The 24,642-nt window shown below is 41.2% G+C and overlaps 1 protein-coding gene across 2 annotated transcripts in view; it reads right to left on the bottom strand.

The window, feature by feature from the left end:
- Positions 1-24,642, bottom strand: part of LOC118317235 (glucosidase 2 subunit beta) — a 108,668-nt gene that overhangs the window by 56,428 nt on the left and 27,598 nt on the right. For both annotated transcript variants that reach the window (XM_035645775.2, XM_035645770.2), the window contains 2 exons: positions 15,705-15,791; positions 4,832-4,901 (listed from right to left, as the gene is read on the bottom strand). In XM_035645775.2, the coding sequence (XP_035501668.1) occupies positions 4,832-4,901; positions 15,705-15,791 (157 nt within the window). The remainder of the gene's footprint in view (positions 1-4,831; positions 4,902-15,704; positions 15,792-24,642) is intronic.

Consider the following 24,642-nt stretch of genomic DNA (forward strand, 5'->3'; position numbering starts at 1 on the left):
TAGTAAGAACCGTGCTATGCTGCTGACCTCTCAGGCAACGTGTGTGGCAAAAAAAAGCATAGCAGAGGGTTGTATGACTCCAGCCGATTAGCATCACATTGTTGATATGACATACATTCCCAGGGAAAAATTAAATGAAAGGATCGTTCAGCCATTAAGCTCACAGGATAAAAGATTGTAAAAGAAAAAACCCAACATGGGTTATTCATGTGACAAACAAGGGCAAGATCTCACAAAAAATTGCTTATATTGAAAAGCCAAGGGGATAAAATCAGTAAATGTGGTTCATTTTACAAGTAATAATGACTCCTGTCTGCTTGCCATTCAGCACAGGGAATTACGTTGCAGACATTCACATATACAGAATTAATTTGTGCAGCCTGTCCAAATAGATTTTCCCCAAACCAGTATTTCTTTCAAAACTAAGGGGAAATACAGCCAAAACCACAGACGGATGTGTAGCCATTAGTTGACTAGTGTTCTCATTGCTTTTCCTCCTCGACACAAACACAAATCAAATCTGAAAGTGTCGGAAACTGTGTTGTGCAGCAACATCAATAGAAGTAAATATAAACTTTATACTAATAAAGCTTCCGTCATATTATATTAAATACCTACATGGAAAAATCCTAAATGTGACACTTTATTAGAATTAAAAAAATGTATATGTATAAAATTAGAATCACTGTTCAGGTTGAATCTGTCAAAGATAAAACAGAACCACTCACAACAAGTTAATTTTGTTTACTACTATTCAGCAAAAATGTATATTAGTGAAATGGATGTAAACTTTGGGTTATATAATCCAATATTAATTGTTGATAGACAATGTAAAATATTCTAAAATATATTGATACGTTACATGGCTTTACAAGTGCTGTTTTCTAAAGATAGGAAACTTTCTCAGAAATAAATCTAGACAGCATTTCCTGGTGAAAAAAACAAACAAACAGGTTGTTTTGTTTTCTTGTTCAGACATTCAAGTGTTGCTATGGTATCCTGTTCTTGAAATCCACAGGCTGATTCAGGACAACAGCAACTGCAAACAGGGAAATGCTTAGAAAAGCACCAAAAATAATTGAAGAGCCCATTTTAGGCAATTCTACACTAATATGCACATGGTTCCAAAAGAAATAAGCCCTTTATTATGTTCTTCAGCTAATATGACCTGAAAACCATTCAGTTATAGGAATATAGTTACGTGTTTATTGCGCATGTTCATATCGCTGTGACGATGAAAGGGTGGGCAGCAATGCCTCGAAGACTACTAAGATTCACCTGGAAACGCGCATGCACTGCACTGTACGGAGAAATCAACACATCCGGGCTAATTGGGCTCTCAGCAGAGTCAGGAAATGGCTGCAATTCATACAAATGTCTACAACCCAAACACAATGACGAGCAACAATTGAAGATGACATGCAAGAAACCCGCATCTTTTAGTTATCAGCGCAGTTCTGCAAATACAACACAGTTAAGATTTACCTGCTTCTCATCTACGCTTCAGACCAGATGTCAACTCAAGTAATTTACAACACTGGAGGGTTACATGTGGTAAAGTAGAATAAATGTTAATGACCATGTTTTCTAATTCTTTTTACCCACCTATTCTACTTTACCACAGTAAGTAGGATCTCGAGTCTCTTGTGGTCACGGAATTAATTTACTCACTTGTCTTTTCAGCGGCTTATCTGCGAGAGCTGGAAACCAATTCAAAGCTACTGATTCATACATGTCAATCAAACAATCATTATATATCCCTGTAGTTCTTTATAGCATAGTAAAAGTTCTTATTGGCTTACAACACCTTGGATTTTTTTTCTCTCTCTTTTTTTTTTTTACACCTTCCTTTGTTATATAAAATATCTATCCACAGGTTCAGGTCATTTTAATACCTTGAAAAACAATGGAATCAGAACATGAATCTTATATAACTCTATAGACAGAGCAAATTAAAAGGATTTAGTATAAAGCATATACTGCAAGTACTACACGTGTATTTGAAGTATGCGTTTTAAACAAGTCGTCGGCTGTGTAGGACTTTTACAAATGACCCTAACGGTGACATAATGAGTCGTCTATGTCAACTGTCGGAGTAGTAGCACTAGTAGTAGTAAAACACTCAATTTAATCCTTTGTAGGTATTGTACAATAAGTGCATGTATGACATGTAATGCACATAACCGCTCACTCTTCATGTGAATAATCTAGCTTCACCAGAATAAATTGAATGGTGTCTCATGCTGTGAAACAACCAAAAAATTGCCCGACACCCTTCGTTTCCTGATTTGGTTGCTGGTGCCTTTGTGCAAACACTGTATGTTGGTGTCTATGGTTGGGGATCTCTCTCTCTCCCTCCCTCCCTCTCTCGCTCTCTCTCTCTGACTCTGAATCAGCAGGTCCCTTTGGTAAACAAGGCAGAGTGATTGTTGGATTTGCATATTCCTGAATAAATTACATTGTATTTCTACGATAAGCAGTAGACTACTGTTTGGTAGATTTTCCTCCCTCCTTTTCTGCCTGCGCGCTTCTTTTCTACACCATTCACACATGCTGCCACGAATTAACCTTGATCATGAGGGACCACAGCTAGAGAGAAAAGTGCTGCTCAAAATTCATGTTTTTCTTTTCTTTCTTTTTTTCCAGCGGTAGAGAAACCATGCCATTGGCCCCTGGTGGGCCCCGGACTGCCAGCTACGTGGATGGTTAATCAGGCCTGATAATGATGCATGCCTATGTCCGCCACCAAGGACAAGGATTGCAGCCATGCTCTACGGTGGGTGATGGGGGTAGAAAGCCTGGGAGGAGAGGAGGTGGAGATTAAAAGAGACTGACGCTACGGAAAATGGAGACAGTTAAAGACAAGGAGGTGGAGAGGAGGAAAGGGGAGATTAGTAGTTGAGGAGATGAGGAGGGGAAAGGAGAGGAGAGGAGACGACTTGCAAATTGCGTCTATGAAAAACATGCAAAAGAAGTTGGATCCACTGGATGTGGTTATTGAACGTGGGTGCAAATGACTGTTTTGTGTGTATATATGTGTGCAGCCAAGCAGGCATATGGACATCTGTGCATATTCACATCACTGTCTCTAATGGAGCTGGGGGATGTGGTTCTTAATATGAACACATCTACAGCTACAGATCGTGGCCCCTTTTTAATTACTGCCCTGGCGTGCTAAAGGAGCGACCAGGAGAAAGAAAGAAAAAAACTCCATAACAGCCGCATGTAGGCCTCAGCCTTTTCCCCCGTCAGTTCAGCTGATGACTGCTTTTTTTCCGTCTCCCCCTTATTCCCCTTACTTCCTTAGGAGAATTGGGCTGGTGGTATTTTGGCTGTGAAAAGGAAACCATCGGACATGAATATTCCAAATGACTAATGTTGCACATGCTTATTTTTGACATATCTGGCTTCCGCAGGGAAATAAAACACTTCTAATGCAGGGGGACCATCTGTTATCTGTTGCTGGTGTTTCAGAGCAGGCGGGCTTGGTGTGCGCACACACACTGGCACGCAGCAAAAAAATTAAAAATTCACAGGCATACAGGCGCACGCATGCGCAAGCGGGCAGACAGGTCCGCGCATTCTCGCACAGCGGGAGGCGAACCTAGACAGCGACACACATGCACGCACGGATGTGCAGCAGAATCCACTGGGAGCATGCACAACAGACAGGCTCTAAACTCCTATACAAATTGAACACTCCCCTTTTTTTTCATAATTTAGTGTGTTTGTCAAATGTGCTGTAAATCTCAAGCTGTAGGGTGGCGGGGAATGCACACACTTTTTTTTATGCTAGCCATAAATACCTGGGCCTGTCTCTCTGCAGCAGCTGGAGCGCAATAATATGCTGGTGGTGTGAAAAGGGGGATAAAACTAGCTGCATCACCTTGAAAACAAAACATGAGACAAACAAACAGCCGTCTGCATCAGCTGCACGTCGACACAAAGTGCATTCTCACCAAGAATTGTTTGCGACCACGAACAAAGGAATCGGTGCAGGAAGTACGGTAAACAAAGCTCTCTTATGCATGGATAATCTGTTATGTTTGTTTCTCACAATAGCCGAGCTTCGAGGTAAGTTTGCCAGAATACCTCTGTTCAATAGGATATTTTGGATTGCCAAATTTGCAGCAGAATTCTCTTTCAACTCCTGTGGCTGAACATTGCGAAGGTACAAATTATGTTTTAGAAAACAATCCTGGGTATATCAAATATCCCTGCGAGGTCCACTTCTCTTTGTTTTCCTTGTAAATATTTAGATTCTTGCTTTCTCCGCAAAACACAATGTGTGTGTAACCTTGAGGTCTAATAATTGTGCTGATGGCACTTCTTTCATTAAAAATTTTTTTCAAAGCCCATTTTTGGGTCATTGTGAATTAATTTATCTTTTAATTTTATTAGCTGTTGATTAACCGTTGTTTTTTGGGATTTAGTTAGATATAATCCTACAAAGTAAGAAGATTTGCATGTTCCTCTCCCCTAAGTGAGACATTTTATGCCATGAACAAGAATGTGTTATAAATTTAAAAGGAAGCAGTGCAAATTATCTAAACACCGAAGCAATTACACACACGTTCCAGTTGATCCATTGAAGGAACTTGGATGAAATTGAACATCTAAGCTCCTGTGTATACGAGTGTAAACATCCTTTGAGCCCAATCAAAGTGTTTGGTACAATTCCAGAAATGAACAGTGTCACACACATTCACACCTATAATAACCAACAACTTGATCTCATGCTCATAGGATGACAAGCGGAATAGAGGCGTTTTAGGAAGGTTCACAAGATCAGTGTTGGTGGAGATGATGGCGGTGGGGTTTGATAACTTACCTCTGTCAGCGGCCTTTAAGTGAGGATCCTCATCCACAACGCTGTCAAGTGCACCATGTGTGTCTTTGATCTACAAGCACATAGTGAAAATAGAGAGGGAGAGAAAACAAGGTCAAAGATCTATACACGTATAAGACCTTGGGTATTGCCTGCATTAATGTATACGGCGACAGCAGAAGAGTGTGTGTGTGTGCGCGCACGTGTGACACAGAGAAAGTGATTTTAAAAGATCATTTCAGCTCAATCCAAGACTCTAATATGCACCTCCTAGCAGACACTGTTCGCTTGATGTTGCAAAATACAAGGCTCCTCTCTGTGCTCGAGGAGGCTCCCAGGAGCCTTTGAAAGACAGTTTAATGATGAAAGACAACATGCCTGGATGCTAGTGCTCTGTTTTAGGTCACAAGGGAAAAACCGGCAGAGCCAAAACAATTTTAGGTCTTTAATTTGTCTTTTTTTAGGCGCCACGTTCATTTAGAAAAGATCCAAATCACGCTGTGGATCCGCACCTTGTGGAAGGTTTTCACTAAATCACTAAATCACTCCAAGAGTAAATATTGCTGATTGCCATGCTGCAGTGATAAAATATTGATATACGAAATATCTAAATATTGACATTTATCTGTAGCTGGGAATCTACCTGAGGTTAGAAAAATGTGTTATTACAGTTTTGCTATATTCTGTTGTTGATGCTCAGAGGCATTCTCTTTTTTTTATAGGGAACACATCCATTCTTTCTGTCGCACTCACGATGCTGAGGAGGACTAAATATGACAAGATTGCCACACATGGGGCAGAGGAAATATGGGTCTGGTGCGATGACTTGTCGCATGCTGTCACTTTTCCCTACAATGGAAACCAGACTGTAAATTCGACTGTGCGAAAGTGAGAGGTGTTGCCAAATGGATTGTCGCTCACCATCTCCGAGGAGAACAAAAACCTGCTCAAGATCACTGAGACATCACATGTGGTATTTGCAACTCAGAATGTTTGGAAAGACTGGACGGAAAACAGATGTGAGGATTGTCACGTGAAAAAAGAAAAAACACTTTAAGCTACAGCTTTTCACCTTCTGATTTTCTCAAGTTAAAATTTGTTCCAAAACATGTCTTGATGTGAAGATGTCTTCAAATCCAATCAGAGAAGGCCAAAGTCTGGGGTGAGATCTTGCAGCTGTCAATCAATACATGAGCATCCTTCTGGTCTATTACTACTCTCACACGGAGCTCAGAGCTGCAGCATGTCACTATGGCTAACTCACAGGTTTGCTTGCTGCCGACTCTTGCATCGGCTGACACAAAAGAGGATGTAAGGAATTAAGGATTTAAGGAAACAAGTAACTAAGTTGCTCTGCTAGACTTCTAAAAATAGTTTGCATAATCAGGTTAGACATCCGGAGGGGACTGTATGATAGTTTATAACGGGGTGGAGCCAGCTATTCTGGCTTTGTGCGAGTTCATTAATTAGCATGTCATAGCTTAATTGTTTTATCCGTACATAAGGCAAAGTTTAAACGTGACACATTGCGATATTTCCTTGCCAGTTTTTGTGTTACAAATGGTCAAAAACAAATTAGGTGAAACTACTTTAGCTTCAGTTAGTCTTTTCTGCCAAAGTGAAAATTATTGTGCACTATTAATAATAAATATTTCAAATACAGAAAAGTGACCGGTGAGCTAATCGTTAACTCCAGCCAATCACAATATACGTCCTTGAGATTCCATCCGTCTTCTTTCTACTGTTCTGTTTACTTTCCCCCTGCCGTTTTGTTCAGCATTGTACCCAATTGTACAATCCAATGACTGATCAGATAAAGGGGGGAAATGAAGCTCACACAGCTCCCCACCTTGTAAATGTCAGTAAGCAAACTTGTTAGCTTAGCTCAGATGCTAATGCGACACAGTTTATTCAGTGGGCATATTTGTGCCATTGACTCCTGTCACATAACAATCTGCGAAACATTTCTCCTTTGGGAGCAGTGAATGCTTTGGCAAACAAATGCTCATGCAGATTAATTTTGGCTCTTGCTTTCACACAAAAAAAGTCACTTTTCAATCCCATTGTGCCTAGTCTTACAGAATATCAAAAATATAAATTTTCCATGGTGGACAAAAAGGTACATTTAACAGTGTTGGCACGAATATCTGCAGTATCCTCATGACAATAGTCGATGCTCAACTAGCCACAGTAGCCTCAACAAGATAAGTCTCCTGCACGTATTGATGCACCGTGAGAGGCAGAAATAATGGAGGCATCACTTCAAGCTCAGTCCTCGCAGTCTGCCTATCCCCGTCATTCTCCAGTTCTTGTTTGTGTCGGAGAGCGAGACACCGGCAGAGTAAAGCCTTCAAGCAGCTCCCAGGAATCAGCCGGCACACAAAAAAACACGGACTCGCTCTTGAAAACTGTCTTCCTTTGAAGGATCTTTATTCTCCGTCCCCCAGTTGCCGGGGATGTGTGTAGCTGCCTAGGCATACAATGGGGTGCACCGCAGGTATTTGTCCACCGAGAGCCGGGCCTAGTAAATGAAAAGAGGGGCACACGAGCCCAGGAAGCGCCTAATTAATTGACAAGCAGATATTTCTGAATTTATAATCATCAAACAGACTTCATGTTGTTCCTCCACCACTATTCGCGCCAGCCCATCTTCCCAGGCGACTTACTTAAGAGACTTATCTTATAAATACAGCCCTAATCAAAATAAATGACTAAGAGCTCCAAGGGAGTTGAAGGCTATACACATTTACATCAGAGGAACTGATGCAATTTAAATAGCCGCCTGTGCACCGACTTAAGGTTCAAATTGCAGAGAATCCTAACTTATGTAATATTTTTTTTATTTTGCTGCTCAGTTTGGCAGACCTATATTCCTGACAGCCAAGTCGAAGAGACCTCCTTCTATGTGTGTTATGTTGAATTCCCTCAGCAGCCTGCTCAGTTGGTGGGTGTGTCACATTTAACAGAATTTTTTTTTTAATATTTAATGTGTCACATGCTCATTGTCTGTTTGAATGCACTCAACATGTGTGTTCACTGCATCCGTGTCCATCTGTGTGCTATACATCTTTCCACATATGTTTACCGCTTTATATTCTTCCTGCAGTTTTTTTTTTTTCACAGCCAGTGCCTCACAAGGTGGTGTTTTAGTGAGAGTTTATCCGTCTAAGGGGAAGCATGGTGATGGATAGATTGTCAACGTTTCACTCAAATCCAAGTTCTGAAGACTGCCACACAGTACAACAGATGGCAGAGACGGTGAAGCCACAAGCTCTCTGTTACTTCAGAGAGAGGCTTGTGCAGCAGTTTAACACACGGGCTTCAGCTTGCGTCTGAAGTCACATTCAGGGTTTATGTGGAGACTTCAGTGTTCACGGCACGACCGGCGCCTCTGCAGAGGCACAGAGTTTAGTTGGTAGAGGTGGCAAAAGCCTCCAGGAACTCGGCTGCCTCGTGACACTGTTGCTAATGCAAACTGAACTCGACTGTGACATTTGTGGAAACCTTTGCGGAGTTTAACTCTTGCACAGGAGTGGAGGGTCGATGCAGTCCCCGAGTAGACTTTCACAACGGAGCTCGACATTCAGCACATGAAGTCCTCATAGCCGAATGGTAAAATAAGCTGTTCTGTGGCGACTTCTGCAGCAACACCTTGTGATTATTCCGAGAATGACTCGAGTATTTTTTTGATTTAACAACTGAACGGGGCAACTAAAGTTATTTAGTTAGGGTTAATTTAAGACAACCTGGTGGCTTGCACACTCCATCAAAATGAACTGATTACAGTCCAGGGCACCGTTATAAATGTCTAATGATTAATTTCTACTGGAAGTATAAAAAAAAAGGGATCTCGTGCTGTGTCACTCCAGTAAAACCAACATTATTGGTTACTGATCAGGTTAGTTATCTAACATTTACTTGCGGCTGACAGAGGTCGCTTCAAGGTCAACACTTCAAGCAACCAAACGACAGTGCTATTGATATTCTGGTGAATACAGTCTCGCTATAAATACCCTAGACACTTGGAAAACACCATAGAACCACACATAAACGCTGAAAAGGGGTTGGTGTGTCATCAATAACGTTACATCACACTTAAGACCAGTTAATGTCACACTCATGGGTTTCAATATACCTATATGCTAACAACTGGGTACAACTGATTTCTTAATGGTTCCACTAGAGCACCATCCTCTACTCACTAATCATGCTGTATATCAAAGTAAATTCCTTTACACACAACAAAATATAGTAGCCCGTGCTTTTCCATTCTGTTTAAGCATGGCCATTATTTGAGGATGCGATGTTGGAAGCATTTGAGAGTAGATCAAGGCAGCTCAAGGACGGCGTGTGGGGGTGTAGGTGTGCATGTGAGAGACGCCGTGTGTGTGTGTGTGTGTGTGTGTGTGTGTGTGTGCTCTGCGAGAGGTAAAATAATGACAGACGGGAACGGATGGCTGGTGACGCCGTGACGAGCAAAGCGCCACATATTTTGGGCCTGAGGCTGGGCAGCTGTGAGAAACTTCTTCTCTCTTATCCCCCGCCCTCCCCTGCTCCCCCCGCTCTGCGGCACTGTTCAAACAGAGGACAAAAACGCCCTGAGTGATGTTCCTTTTCCGATCCCATACATGGCTGCTGGCGCTTTCCTCTTCTGTATCTCCAGCTCGCAGCGAGAGGAGTGACGGAGTGAGTCATAGCGGTTTAGACGAGTTCATCTTTTGATTTTTTTAAAATTCTAATGGCACTTCCTGCCAAAATCTTCTTCCACTCGGAGAAGATGTTCCTGTCATTCATTACATGTTGTCATGTTTAACTTTTATACATGAGTTGATACTGAGTTTGATGGCGTAAAAGATTGCAAGGGTGGACTGTGGCAACTTTTACTGTATGAGCCACCATGTTAAGACTACATACACACAGACGTATGTTGTTACTTGTGCTAATGTGTGCGGTTTTCTTTTCTTTAAGCATCACACTTGGCTGAAGCCCACAGTCAGCAGTAAATTAATGAACATGTGGCACATTAATATGTGACTTAAGCTTGATGAAAACAGAAAATCAAATGGAAATGAAGGACACGTGGAGAAACACAAAGCGTCCCTCGTACATCACTGGCACCCTCTACTGCATCATGGGACACCGGTTCAGACACGAGCGAGAGCCAATTAAAGATGTTTAATCTTGCAATTCTCCGTATTGGATGGGGAGAAAAATGGCAGCTTGCGTGTTGCCGTCGCACTTTCAGGTCGTGCCAGTTGGCTTCCCCCGACGTGTGACAGCGGAGCGATCCAGACAGAGCAGGAACAAGAAAGTAAAAGAGCAGAAGGGGAGAACATGGCAGCCGAGGACTACCACTTCTACATCAAACGAATGTTGTCACAACAGAGCAACAGAGCTGCCCCTGTTAACTGTGACACCATACAGCTGCTCGTCACACAGAGCAAGGCGAGGCGGAAACCTACTGTAAGTCAAGCGAGCGCGCCGTTTATTGAATAAGAGAGCCGAAGAGAAGGCAGAGAGCGGCGATGCAGCGGTGGCGGCGGTAGCAAAGCGAGCGCACGGTAGTGGTGTCAAATATTCGTAAGTAGCATGGAAAGGCAGTATTTTCTCATCCCTCCATGAAATTGAAAGTTGGGGGGGGGGGGTGAAGTGTAAGTAATGTCAATCATTGAGGCTTGAACTTGAATAGTATGATACTGAGCGGTTGGCGCTGGCGTTTGAGTACGGCTCAAAGAAACAACAGCAGTGATTGTTTAGCGGCACTTTTTTACGGTCAATACAAGACCTTTTCTGTAATGTTCAGCCGAATTAAAGGGAAGGCTGAGGTAAGCTTAGAAAGGTGAAGGCAGATGGAATCACTCTAGTGAAATTTTACAAAGAGAACACTTCCCTCTTGTGAATGAATTCATTCACTCAATGTAAATATCAAACTTGGCAAAAGAAGTTAAAGTTTCTGTATGATCTTAAAAGCGTTTAATCGTATCGCTTAGTGCTATAAACGTTGCCGTCTGTGCTAAAACCGATTTGTATCCATATGTTGGCATTTTAACTAAGAGGATCAGATGGATCGGCAGAAGTTCTGTAGTCATACAAAAATTTAAAGAAGCAGCTAAATCATCGGCGGCCAGACTCTCGGCTGAGAGGACTGTTGTCTGTGGCAGAAGGAAAACAGGAGGGAAGAAAGGAGTTGGAGTGTCGGGACAACAGAGCAAAAATAAATAGGCTGTCTCCTTGTGGACGCCAGCGTATGGTCCTGTCAGTCATGATCACGTGCCACTCCCCAACTCGACAATGTGAAACCGAGGCAATACAGCGCATGAAATATTCACCAAAGTTGCCTTTGCTTTAGAGGGATGGAGAGGTGGAAGGGGAAAAAAGTGCTGCGATAGACAGACGGAGAGTCCCCCCAAAACGCTCCTGATGTCTGGTTTGCTTAGGCTCCTGCAATTTCTTTTTTTTTTTTGGGGGGGGGGGGGGGGGGGGGTACAAGGAGTAGGGGGACCGGAGGGCACAGAGAAACAGAGGCAATGTACCTCAATGAAATATTCACCGAAGGTGTCTTTGCTTGAAAAGGATTGGACAGAGGTGGGAGACCAGAAAAGCTGCGATAGAGGGATCGAGAGAGAGGCAGTCCCCCAAATGCTCTTGATGTCAGGTTTGCTTACACGTCTGAACGTGGCAGGGAGACCAGCAGGGGGTCCATTAGATGTTCACACAAATGTTCCCCCATCAGCCAGTCAGTCTCCACAGCAAAAGCCCAGATCCCCTGAAATACTCTCTGCTGTACTCTCTACATACACAAAGCATGCTTTTTCTATTGTTGAGCATCTTACCTCCGCCAAGGAGTATCTTTTATCAGAGATAGGTGTCGGGCATTGTAACAGGTGATTACATTTTGGGAGGGATTTAGATCCGATAATATTTTTTTGTATTATTCAGCCGTGGCGGAGGTCAGCGCTCTGAGGACTGTCTTGTTGTTCATGCATTTCCAATACATTTTTGAAAATTTTTCAATTTTCATTGTTGACACTCGGTGTGACAGAAGCGTACCGTCATAAATTATAGGCCCATAATTCATTTAATTTCAACCAGAACACACTTTGACATTTGAAACTGGACTACTGCATATTTACTGCCAATTCAACCACATGACACTACATGCATGTCGGCACCAACTTTGAACACGGAGGCCAAGTGTGACGCTCTACTATCTTCTGTGCTGACAAGAAAGTGGAAATATCAATAAAAGGTTGCAAATATTTTTTTGTTACAATTCAACACCCACAAAATAAAAGAAAGTAAAAATGAAAGCCGAAGAAATTTGATGTATGCAGTTGGGATGGGCGACAAAAAATCTCCAGCTTTCAAAATGTTTTTCACTCAAACCGAGGCCAGCTATAATCTAGCAACCCTCTGACAATGCAAGGGAGGCCAGGTTAAAATCATTTTTAAATAAGAGAAAGGACTGAATAATTAGGTCCTAGTTAGGCTTATGAGAGATGTGGCTATTCATTAGGAAAAATTCTTGTATTTGTTATGGCCTCCGTTGCCAGAATGTGTGTTGGTGTAAGGGACGCAAGCATGGTGTGGCGTGTGGAATACAAAAGTCTTCAGCCGCTGTAGCTACCGTGCAAAGCTCCAACGTAACGAAATTAGAGCCAATCCTTTTTGCATCTCTGTGTCTTAATGTGATACATGCTAAAATACACTGTTTTCCTGATCAGGAGCTTTGATTTCGGCAAAACGTGAAAGGACTACGTTACGTGTGCATGCATTGCACATTTGGCTCAAGCGTAAGTGGACGTGACAGAGATGCTTGATGACGCGGTGAAGAGTCAGAAACCCAAGAGGCGTGGAAACTCAAAGCTTACGAGTGGCTTACGACTCCTTGAGACTCCAAGGGTCATACTGATGTTCAAGTGCCAATACAGAAGCTCACAGCTTGCTGCAGTAACTGAAGCTTAACTCAAAAATTCATCTATCATCATTTATCGCTTGACAAAACTGGTTATCTACACTTTTCACAGGCTGGTTTCTACTTATTTTGCATATGATGATGAATAAATGAACTCACTTCCCAAAACATGGAGCTTAAAATCCAGTTAAACTTGACTTTTCACAGTCAGGAAATTATCAACAGGGAAAGAAAATCTGAGCGCACTCAACAACAACCAGCCCAGGAACTATTTTCTCCATAGCGAAGGCCATACAAAAATTAAAGGATAACTGGTATAGGTCAGAAACGCTGGATCTTTCCAGGCCTTTGTGTTAAGTCAGAGACATCAAATGCTCGTCATCTTAAAAGACCTTGAAGGTTCTCAGACAATGAACATCTGTATACTCTCAAGGGTTATTTTGGAGACTTAAAAGAGAATTCAGTGTTTGAGAGGTAAGAAAACCTTTCACATCTAGTTATTTCACTTACTTTCTGATCTTTACGTTTGGCTTGTTTAGCTTTTTATTGTGTTATTAAATCTATGTGGCTTGAAAAATTGTTGATTTTATTGTTTTTGTGTGGGCCCCAGGGAGACACTAATGGGGATCCAAATTATAAATAAATACACATATACTAAAACCTACTTTAGCAAAGTCAACATTTCAAGGATTTCAGACGTATGACAAGGGTCCAAACAGTCTTGAACAGGTTCAATCATGTTTCTATAAACAAACTGATCCCTACGGACTCCAGTTTGGTCAGAATCTCAGGTAAGTCCTGGCTGTAGAACAACTGAAGGAAGAGTGCATCACAAGGAATCTAACCTGAATCAAAAGTATCATAAGAAATGTGTCAAACACATCACATATCTGAAATAGTCATTCAATAACTGGTAATATTCTTAGGATTGTCTTCTCATTCGTTAATCAGGTTTCCTGATGTAAACTTTAGACTGTATTCTGTTTACATGACTTTATTTGACAATGACGTATGATGATGAAAAAAAATTGTTGAAATGTGTTTATAGTTCCAAGATTCGGTATAAATCACAGTATTGTTTAGCTTCGGTTTTCTTCGACTGCAATAACGCAGGTGGTTGGGGGTGATACTTGTGGTCATCACAATTCACACTGCTGCTGCCATTGCGAGCGATAATAGTGCAAATAAAATCATTCCATTTCAAATCCATATGTATTTCAATGGTGTTTTCATGGAAAGGCGGGGGGACACGAGTTTGCCTTATAATTCACATTCTATGATGGAGAAACACCAAGATAAGCCAGGCGAATGGTGAAATCTAATCTGAACCCCAATGTTTTTTTGTCTATGGAAATGGCTAGCTCCTTATCGGCAGAGTGGGTTATTTGAGCAGATCCTGGCTGTGGCTTAGCGAAGGGACTCAATCACTGCTGCCCAGCGATAGGCCTCACTTTCGTCCTCTCCCTCTCTCATCTTTTTATCTGGAGGAGCGGAAATGAAAGGATGGTATCTCGCACTCTCTGCGTCCTCGGTTCAGGAACTGGAGAGAGACGCGGACATTTTCTTCTTGGCCTTAGCTGTTCGGATGAAAACATGTGGTTTGCGAATCTGTGCTCGGAATGAAATACGGCGACAGTTTGGGGACTCTATATTAACATGGACTCAAGAAAGGTATTATGCTGTAATTTGTGTTTTGGCTGTCGTGGTAGGATACAAACATGAGCTAAATCTAATCACACTCTGGTAACGAGAGGAATATCACAGTATAAAATCACCAGCAGCTACATTTACAACTTCGGAGTAAATTGCTTTTGCTCAATTCGGTTAAAGGGATACAGTTCTTCCATATTTTGTGCCTGCCATGTGGGTTTTTTTTCTTACTTTTCTACGTTCTTCCTGAAAATAATGCTGTGTTTTCCTGTGCAAAGTCAGCGGTTTTAGGTATGGATTCAATAGTAAATGTAAGGGCGTGGTAGTCAGGTATTCAGTTACTTTGACTATAATTAAACAGAATCCACACAATAATTTGTTTCACTCACATGGGCAAAGTAGATTTGCACAGTGCTGCAACTTGCTGCACTTTGGCGAGCTAATTCTAGTCAACACTAGAGGACACTATTGAAATAACCATGTACAGGTGGAAGTATGCTTATGCAACAGTGCATGCCTCACCTATTTCTGATCAATACAGACACGGGGCATTATGGGTAACTGTTGGTTAGAGGAAGAGGTTTGCGGAGAAGCCACACCCTAAAATCTAACTAATGTGTCTAAGGCTCTCTAATGCTGTATTAGCTACAGCTAAGTATTAACTGATTGGCATATGGCTCTATGTTCCCAGAGCTTACTTCAATGTAATAGCATGCTAACATTTAACAAATATCGCTAAACATCTTTGGCCTTGCGATATTTGATCATAAAGCAAAATATAAGTATGATAGCACTTGATGAGGAGATATTTCACTCAAAGATTAACGTCATATAACCATCATTGGTGAAACAGGAAATGTCAGGGGATTACAGATTTATTAGTTTCCATCATCGGGGGACCATGGAAACCAAACATCATGGAAATGCAACCAAAAGTTGTTGAGATAATTCAGACTGAGACTAAGTGGTAAACCGATAAACAAACCTACCTAATAGCATGGCTAAGAAACTGTTTGCATTAGTACATTTAGCAAAAATGTGACAAATGACTTGTAAATTCATGTAGAAGTATGTTCCAACATTCACAATTTCCACAGACAGTCACGACACTGTGACGCCTAGATTCCAGCAACAAGTGAATCATTTCACTCCGACGCAATACATTTTTCTTTGCCGGTTTCTGGAGTCACTCGGGCATAATCAAAGGAAAAAAGGAATGAAGCCTGTGCATGAAGAATAAAGTTAGCAAGAAAAATGGGGGGGAAACAGAGAGAGAAGTGGGTTGTGGAAATGAAGAATAATGGAGCTCACCTTGACACTGTCTCCATTTGTCAGGATGTCCCAGAGTGTGTGTTGAAACTTGGTGACATCCATCTGATGGCCTCCTCCCAACAAAGCCTGAGGAAATGAATCAAGAGTCATTTTCAATTAAAGTATAATGAACATTGTTATTGAGCAGTAAAAAAACAACTAATTAGTTTCATTCTTAAATTACATATGACCACATTTATTGTGCAAACCATAGGCCGTGTATAAAAATGGACATGGTCACTGTCCGGAACGTGACTGTATTCTCTGAAATGACCAGCAGAGGACGTCTCCACTGTTTATGGTCTAAATCGCTAGTTTTGAGTTGTCTTCAATACAGCAAATTGTAAATTATGGTCCCATTTAGAGTTAACTAGTCTACAGACCACAGTATCCATTGAGGCGTGGATACACCATGATTGACAGCTAATAATGTCCAGTAGGTGTATGGTTGCAGGGTGTTGATGGTCGTGCGGTGGATGAGCTCTGAGTCAGACCCATCCCATGCTCCTGCAAATATGGTTACTTATGGAAAAAAAAGAAATGTCACAGTCCAAAATACTAAACTCGAGCCTTCAAAACAGTCAGTTCACAAACCAATGGCTGATGTCCCAGTGGCCACTTGGTGCAAACACAATATAAATCAAATGTGGCCCCAAAACAGTCTAAAGCCTTTGTATCCTCACAAACAAATGTTTTTTTCTTATCTTGTAAATTCTATGATACATGACCTGCACCACAAGTGTGCCAGCCTCCTCAAAAGTGCATATACATTGTGACACATATCTCAGGATGCAGTGCCTGCTGGCCCCACAGGTATGGACTTATAAAAAAGTGCATTACATAACTGATAATGAACTGCACATCGTCCATCTCCCATTCAGCTCACCTCGCAATAATCCCCGCTGCCATATCTGCTAATCTTTTCGAGTCAGTCTCTCATTAAATCAGCCAAACGGAAGAAATTTACTGCTTATAGAAGTCAAACACCATTCATCACGGACAGGGATGTAGTTATACAGATATACAGCTTGTTTTAAGTCACCAAGGGACAAACGCATCATTCCTGCTATCTGAATAAACATAGACTTTTTGTAAAAGGAAAAAAAAGGAGGTGGAGGGGACTGACGAGCAAATTAATCTGCCGCCTTTTGCCAGCTGAAATTGAAGTCAGTGAGGCGGTGTGCACCAGTGGATGGCCATCAGTCAAAGGAACTTGTGCAGGGCCTGAAAAAGCATAATGTGACGCTGCTGCACATTGGGAGGTACAGAATGAGGACGGAGGGGAGGAAGATGGTGCAGCTTTCTGTGTTTATTCATCTGAAACACTGTCCCCTGGAAGCCATTTTGGCAGCGATGTAGCACAGCAGGCGATGACCTTTAGATTCTATGCACAATTAAACTAAGCTAATAAACACGGCTGTGGACCTGGACACTTGGACTGGAGGGCAGGTGCTCTGAATCACATTGGACGTGAGCAAGTTCTTTTGTGCTTAGGTTGTCTTTTCTGAACTGAAATGTGTTAGGAAGGAACACACAAATAAAAAATGCCATGAACACCAGGAGGTAATGAGCTGAACGGGCCAAAGTTTGGTCATACGAAAAATTTATCTGAACCACTTTTTTACCACCAATTATTTAGTGAATTCCACTTTCTCACGTGAGGATTTGCTGTTTTAATCCATGTTCGATTTTAAATTTAAAAACAATCTCTAAGTTTTGGACTGTTGTTTGCTGAAATGGAGGCTCTCAGAGCCGGTGATGGGTATTCTACACAATCTTTTGAGATTTTATACACTAAACGATGATTCAACCATAACCACTGACTCCCTGTATTTTAGGTTTTGCAGCTGCCAAACAAAAGCAATGGCTTCATGGTTGCAGCCATAAGCATGTCTTGTCTATATATGAAATGTATTATTATTATTATTATTGTTTTATCAACAGTTTAAATATTGGAAGGCAAACGGGAAACTATATCCACTTTGAAATTTCTAGTTGCTCAAATGAACTCGTACTTCTTTAGATCCTATGACAGACAGAACCTAACCTGGTTTTACGGCTTGGTTGCTTGTCATAAATTTGGATTTTTCAAAGCAGCGTTAGTCCATTAGGACAGACGGGGGCCGATACAGTGATTAGCCATCAGAAAGTGGCAAGACGGGGCAGTTCGGGTCGGGGATACCTGGTTAGAATGTTAACTTCAGAAGAAATAAAGAGTGGAAAGACAAATAGAAGATTAAAACAAGACTGGACATCGGCGTGGCTTTTTAGCTGTGGGCGATTAAGGGACTGAAGTTTGGTGCTGGTCCATTTCAACTAGACTGGTAAGTAGTAGCTCTTAATGTCAACGTTGGCTATATAAAACTTGCCCCTTTAAGATGAGACTGTTTTTTTTTATTTACCTTTTAGATATCCAGTTTCTTGTGAGATTAAGCACCGTCTTTGCCTCTTTAAAAGTCACATCGCAGAACTATAAGCATTTAGCACTTTTATATACTCCATGTAGCGGAACAGTTCGTAAGTACACCGTGTCTGAACTGCATTTTCTGAGATTCGACTCCTGTCGTGTAAAAAATTCACTGACACTTCTGACAAAATAAGCTCCACATTTGATTTAGTCAAACTAACGCGAGGGCAGATAAAAAGAGTGTGCAAAGATATCACCTTACAGAGGTAGAGGAGAGATCAAATAACATGGTTACATACTGTGCTATGTTATTTGAGAGATCCAGCTTGTTCCAGAAGCACAGTTCTACAAATACCACTTATATCCACCTGGCAAGAGAATATTAGGTTTCTAGTCACAGTTATGAAATGTATCACCTTGCAAATATATGGAAACAGCACAAACAAAAAGATGAGACTGCTATTACCATGAACCCACACAAATGAAAATATTACAGCTCCCACACAGTATTTAAGCACATACAGCGTGTGTGCGCATACTGAATGTATATATACATGAGCAGAAAGTCACATATGTAATGACGCCGTCAGCTATTTATGTCGCTTTGCCTCATCTAAGCATCTCCGTCATTCAGTTTGGGCTTTTATCCTTTGCTCAGTCAAGTGCCCAGAGACAAACACAGCAGCACAGCGTGTTGCTCGGAGAGAAAAGTACTTTGCGAGTGATCCTCTTTCAGACCCTTTGACAGACGAGGACGGGAGCATCGACCAAAATAATAGAAGTCAGGGAGGGAGATTTCCCAAGATGGCAAGAACACTGGTCATCGTAGCTGTAACTGAATGGTACATACTGTACTAATCCCTCTAGTCCTAAGGTCCAAAGATGGTTTTCAGTGAACATTTCCCTGGTAATTTCATCTGAGAACGCATTTAATTTGGTGATGAGAGATTATTCATGCGAACCTGAAATGATTGCCTCACACTTCTCTGTGGAAATTACAGCATTCGTCTACCCTGGCAGTAATTGTATAGCCTTTTGAGAAATAACATTAGTCAAATGAAAGACAAACGTAAAATGTGCTATAACTGCAGCAAATATTAACCTTTTTTTTGTCATTAAAACAAGAAAGGGAAGACACATCTTTGTGTTCCCTTCCGTCCCCATGACAAGAGAAGTGGAAGCAGGGGAGAATGATACCAAATAACTTAGGAAAGAGATGACAGGCTATTTGCAGACAACTTATTAAAATGTAACCGGCGCGAGGGAGCTTTTTACAAACTAAACGCATGTTTGGAGTAATTGTGACTCAAGCATCAGTTGATGCATCCCTGAAGCTGATAAGCTACATAATAATCTTGTAATGCACTGGGCTGTTTGGACCACCTGAAGCAAAGTAATTAAGTAAAGCAAAATCCAACTTAATATGAAGTTAAACTGCTGCTTGTATCATAATGTTATGTTGATAATGTCAGTGGAAGTCACACTATGATTCACTGCAATTAGACCCGTGCACTTCCCCCTGAAAAACATAAATTAGCGTGGACTAAACTAATCAGGACATAATCAATGCAATTACATTTTTGCAAATATTTACTTTTCCGGTAAAAGTCTTAATGTTTAGCAAAAAAACTAAAAAATCTGAAGCAATTAGTCACAATCCACATATTCCATGATAACAGCTTCTCAAATGTGGGGTTTTGCTGACAATCTCTTTCAGGTCTGTATGTAAACTGAATCACTTTGGGTTCTGAACTATTAGTCTATTCGATTTCAAAATTTCTACCATCTTCTGATATATCACAGACTGAATATATAGATGCATGGATTAATCAACAACTAAATTTGACAAATTGGTCCATGATGGAAAGAAACGTCTAAACATGTATTTCACATCACATTTAGATATCGTTTTATATTGGAAACATTAACACATTGAAGAAGGAAAAGTATATTAGCCGTGAGTCTACAAGAGCGGCTACAATTTAGTAATTAACTTAGGTAATTGAACTGTCCGCTTCGTAAATGTGATTTTTGTTGTTGTTGTTGTTTTTTTCCCTCTTCAGGGATAATCAAATTAATATCTTTGGGGTTTTCATTAGCATTTGAACAAAGCATCACATTTATTTGCTCTTTTGACTTGTATCTGATATTTTTCACTACTTTTACTGGTCAATCAAGAAAATAATCTGTACATGAATCAGTAATGAAAATAATTAGTTGCAACCCTCAAATATAAACTGTGTCTGTACAAAAATAAATAAGCTTCAGAATTTAAGGGTTAAGAGTAGCAGGTTTAATTGCTCTAAATGGTCCCTGTGGGTTCTGGCATCTATTTACCTCTAATAACTTCATTACCCGTGTTCAGTTACAAAGCCAACCTACCTACCCAGAGATAAAGCAGGCATGTTTCAAGCAAAGCTCGATCGCAGCCTTTAATGATGTAAAAAAATAGAAATAAATAAATCAGGTAGTGTTGTTGTGAGATTCTTTAACCATGCTAATGAACAGCGCCCCTTTCTTAGGATAAAAGCGAGAAAACAGGCAGATGGATCGATATATAGCATCGCATCGGTCTATATTTTGCTCAGTATCAAGGCCCAGGGAACATTTCATAAAGGCCATAGGGTTGGCTTATCACGGAGCTAAATGCCAATGTAATTATTAGTGTCTGAAGATAGTGGAAAGGGAAGCACATCCTGCGGCAGTACACCATATTTAATTAATAAATGTCACTGTAGAGGGAGTGAGGGGAGTGCGTGAGAAAAGAGAAGGAAGCAGGGAGTGAGGGAGGAAGGGAGCCAGAGTGACAACAATACTGATCCTGACTTCACGGCACAGGCACACGACAACACCCTGAACATGTATAAATGCAAAAATAACAAAAGCTTGTACAAGCATTAGCACATAAGTACAATCCGGTCGTTATTAAACATGCGGTAGGGATATAGGGAAGCAAAATGACAGCAATTACATGACCCTGTCTTACATTCGGCAACAATTTAGTTCTTGTATCACAGGGTGAATTAAGGGTGTGGAAGCACGGCCGTCAGTTGGGAATACAGTGTCAGACTACGACTAAAATGGTGGCATTTGAAATGAGCAACTGTGACCCCAATCGTTCGCTAACCTGATCCCGGGTCATTTAACTTCCCTGAAATCCTGCATACCCCAATCATGTTCAGGTTGTCACAACTGAAAACTGTTGACAGGGAGTTCACTCTTCAGTATACAATATAATACTTTGTACTATTAACAACATGGTACAAACACTATAGCTGTTTTTTCCGACATGAACTCTGGAAAATTTCGGGAAAATGGTTGACTCCCTCCCCATGAATCTTCCAAAGATTTCCCCCCTGTATTCTCACATGGGCTGGATTTTCTGGAAATTTTACAAGGGGCCTGGCAGGAAAAGTTCTAAACTTTGTATGTCAGACACAATTTATGTATTACTGATTTTCCTACAATATTGGCTAGCAGCATCTAAGGCAAAATTCCTCAACAATTATATTTTAAGGCAACTCACAAAACTTGGTTCTGGTCAGGGAAAGATTGTGGTCTTCAATTAATGCAGAAAAAGGAAGGAAGAGGCATGATGTATCTCGTTATCAATACTTATACCCAATAACCAATATCACAATGTTTCACTAACATTAACCAGTGTGCTTATGTTGACTAAACTTAACAAAAAAAATTCAGAATTTTTATCTCTGTCTCTGTTCAATTCCCTCGATTCCCCCCGCCACTAACTAATGATTAGCCCGTAGTGCATACGCTGAATGTAGGAACTTAATGCAGGCAGCAGCTTCTCATCGCGACGTAATTGGGAAAACAAATTAGTCTCACATGAATGTAATTTCATGGGAGACCAGGTTGAAATACTTTTATTATTATTCACACTTTCATATTAATTCATGGGAGAAAATGGGAGGAAAATTTCCAATTATGGAATTCTGTTCTCCCCTGTGTGCCGCCTCTGATGTGTGATTGACAGCTTCATTTCGTAGCAAGTTAGACTTGAAAGAATGGCAAAATAAAAGCAAGGAAATGTGCGTTCAACATTATAGTAGGGTACTGCTATTTGGCTGGATTATTATAATTTATTTTTTTATCATAGAAAGCAACTAATTCCAACTGATAATGAAAAATGAATAATTGTAAGCAGCGCACATTTCAGCCTGGCATCAAAACAGATTGGGTTTGGTAAACAAAAACTGGAATTGGGACTGTGTTCATTTATTTGACCACAGCATGGATTTCCCCCAAGACCTCACAGTATTATACAAAGTTTAACTTTTGCCAAAGTAAAATTCTTGAAATTAAGTTTGGGTTTTTTATACTGTTTTTTGCCATGTGGACCATTTACAAGGTTCGGGCTGTAAAGCGAACAAAGCCTTAAGAATCTGTATTAGGATAATGAACTCCATGCTCTGCTAATGCCTATCCATGTCCCATGACTGGCACCAGCATTACTTATAGAGTAAACTGGCAGCCAGGTCGTAAAGGCTTGTAGGCATCACATAATCATTACAGTAGATCTACAAGCTCAAACTGCAGCCTGCCTCATCACTGCAGAGGGAATTCTGAATCCAAAATGTTTTTTTTGTGCAAGAGGCCAAAGCAGATCTGAAAAGACTGAGCAGTATGCCTAAAAAAATAAAAACTGCAAGTATAAATGCATTTTCATAGCATTTTGGCCACTACAGTCAGCAAAGATTTTTTGGTATCCGAACTCTGGTGACATGGAACAATTCGACCCACCGAAATAAATGCAATGACGAGAGAGGTGGCAGTGGCAGAAGTCTGAGTCCCGTCTCACTTTGGTGGAGGTCAGAGGGGTCAGGTGTCCTGTCTCTTTGTTTTTCCTGCTGTCAGGGAGTGTGCACACGACAGGCAGCTTGTCACGCAGGACGCAAGCCCCCACGATGCCCCCATGCTTCTTTTTCGCTCCTTGCCCCCCTCAATCACGGCTCCCCATCTTTGAGTGCTACTTGAGTCATGACTACACCTGGGACCCTCTCGCCTCGTTGCCATTTCTGTCATTGGATCAGCTGCTGACTCCAGCCCTATATCTCCGGTCTTTTGTTCTCTGCCCACGTATTAACTCTGAACTGCATGGAGAACTGAAAAGCAGTTGAGGTAACCATGGGAAAAAAAAAAAAAAAAAAAAAAAAAAAATAGATCAAGGTCCTGGAAAGCTGCAGGGAGAAAAAATAAATAAGATGTCTCTAAATGTTTCTTATGCAACAATTTCCATCCCTCTCTCACATTTCTTCTGAAGGCGACACTCCTCGGCACACAGAAGTGGGTATTCTTGTTTGGAAACAATAGCAGGCGTGCTTCTGTGGCAACTGTTAAGCTATTGCAAAGCAGATGCTTTTTTTCTCTCTCGCCAATCAATTTAACACCTACACCTCCCCTCTCCTCCTTCATGCTGGCATTGGCTCATCAGTTTGAAATGGCACAAGACATTCTCGCATTGTTCTTTTGACTTACTCAGACGACAAGAAATGCCTCTGCTGAAGTAACAGCACCAACAGGCCGATAGGTTGGGTCAGCACAGACCAAAAAATACAAACGCGCTGCACAACAGCATATTACAAAACACGATAACACACTGGTGCAGTCTGAGAAGACTCTGGTTTCTCATACTTTTGTAGAGACAATTATATTTCAGAGTCTGTAAAAACAGGACGAAGATTCGGAAACAATTTTTTTCCCCCTCGTCTGAATCTTGTGCAAGACTGAATTGCAAGGAAAAAGCCATCTGTGTCTGACTCTTATCCCTGGCTTCTCCAGAGCCTGGATGAGCCTGAGCCAGCAAATGTCAGTCGGATAAAGACCAAGCCTGACAGACAGACACAGGAGTTTTGTCATTTCGTGTGTCATCCCTTTGCTAGCAAGCCCAATCTTTGCCGGTCTCGAAAGCCCCGAGATGATGGGGGGGGGGGAAACATTCTCAGGGTGAACGTCAGGTTGTGTAACTCCTCCAAGTGCCACAGAAGCTGAAACGTTGAGGACGTGCACTATTGTGGTGCCCCTGCGGCCTTTGAGAGCTTTCATTATTGTCTTGTGTGCTGTGCGGCCGGGTCACCATGGAAACACAAAACACATCAAGCGTCCCCCCACAAAGGATATCAGGTTCGTCAACAAGATGTTCTTCCAGGAGCCAGTGTGGGTCAGGGGATATTTGATGCGACTTGATATTTAAAGAGAACCCGGAATTCTGCGGTGTATCTTCAGACGAATGCAGTTCATTATGTACAGGATGTGTGACAAAAAAAACACAATAGAGTAGGCCTAGGCAGAAGTTAACATTTTTTAGGTGGAAATCTATTGTGATAATATAATTATAGCAAGCTACAAAACAATCGCTAATCAGAACAGCCACAATCATGATAGCAAGACTTAGATTTGAAAACACTTGAATGTTCCCTTAAAGATATAATATTTTTAGATACTATTAACAGTTGCCATTCAATGTATTTACAACTCGTCATTACCACCTTTTATATATTGTGTTTTATTGTT

The sequence above is a fragment of the Scophthalmus maximus genome, chromosome 12 (assembly GCF_022379125.1).
Source record: "Scophthalmus maximus strain ysfricsl-2021 chromosome 12, ASM2237912v1, whole genome shotgun sequence".
NCBI lineage: Eukaryota > Metazoa > Chordata > Actinopteri > Pleuronectiformes > Scophthalmidae > Scophthalmus > Scophthalmus maximus.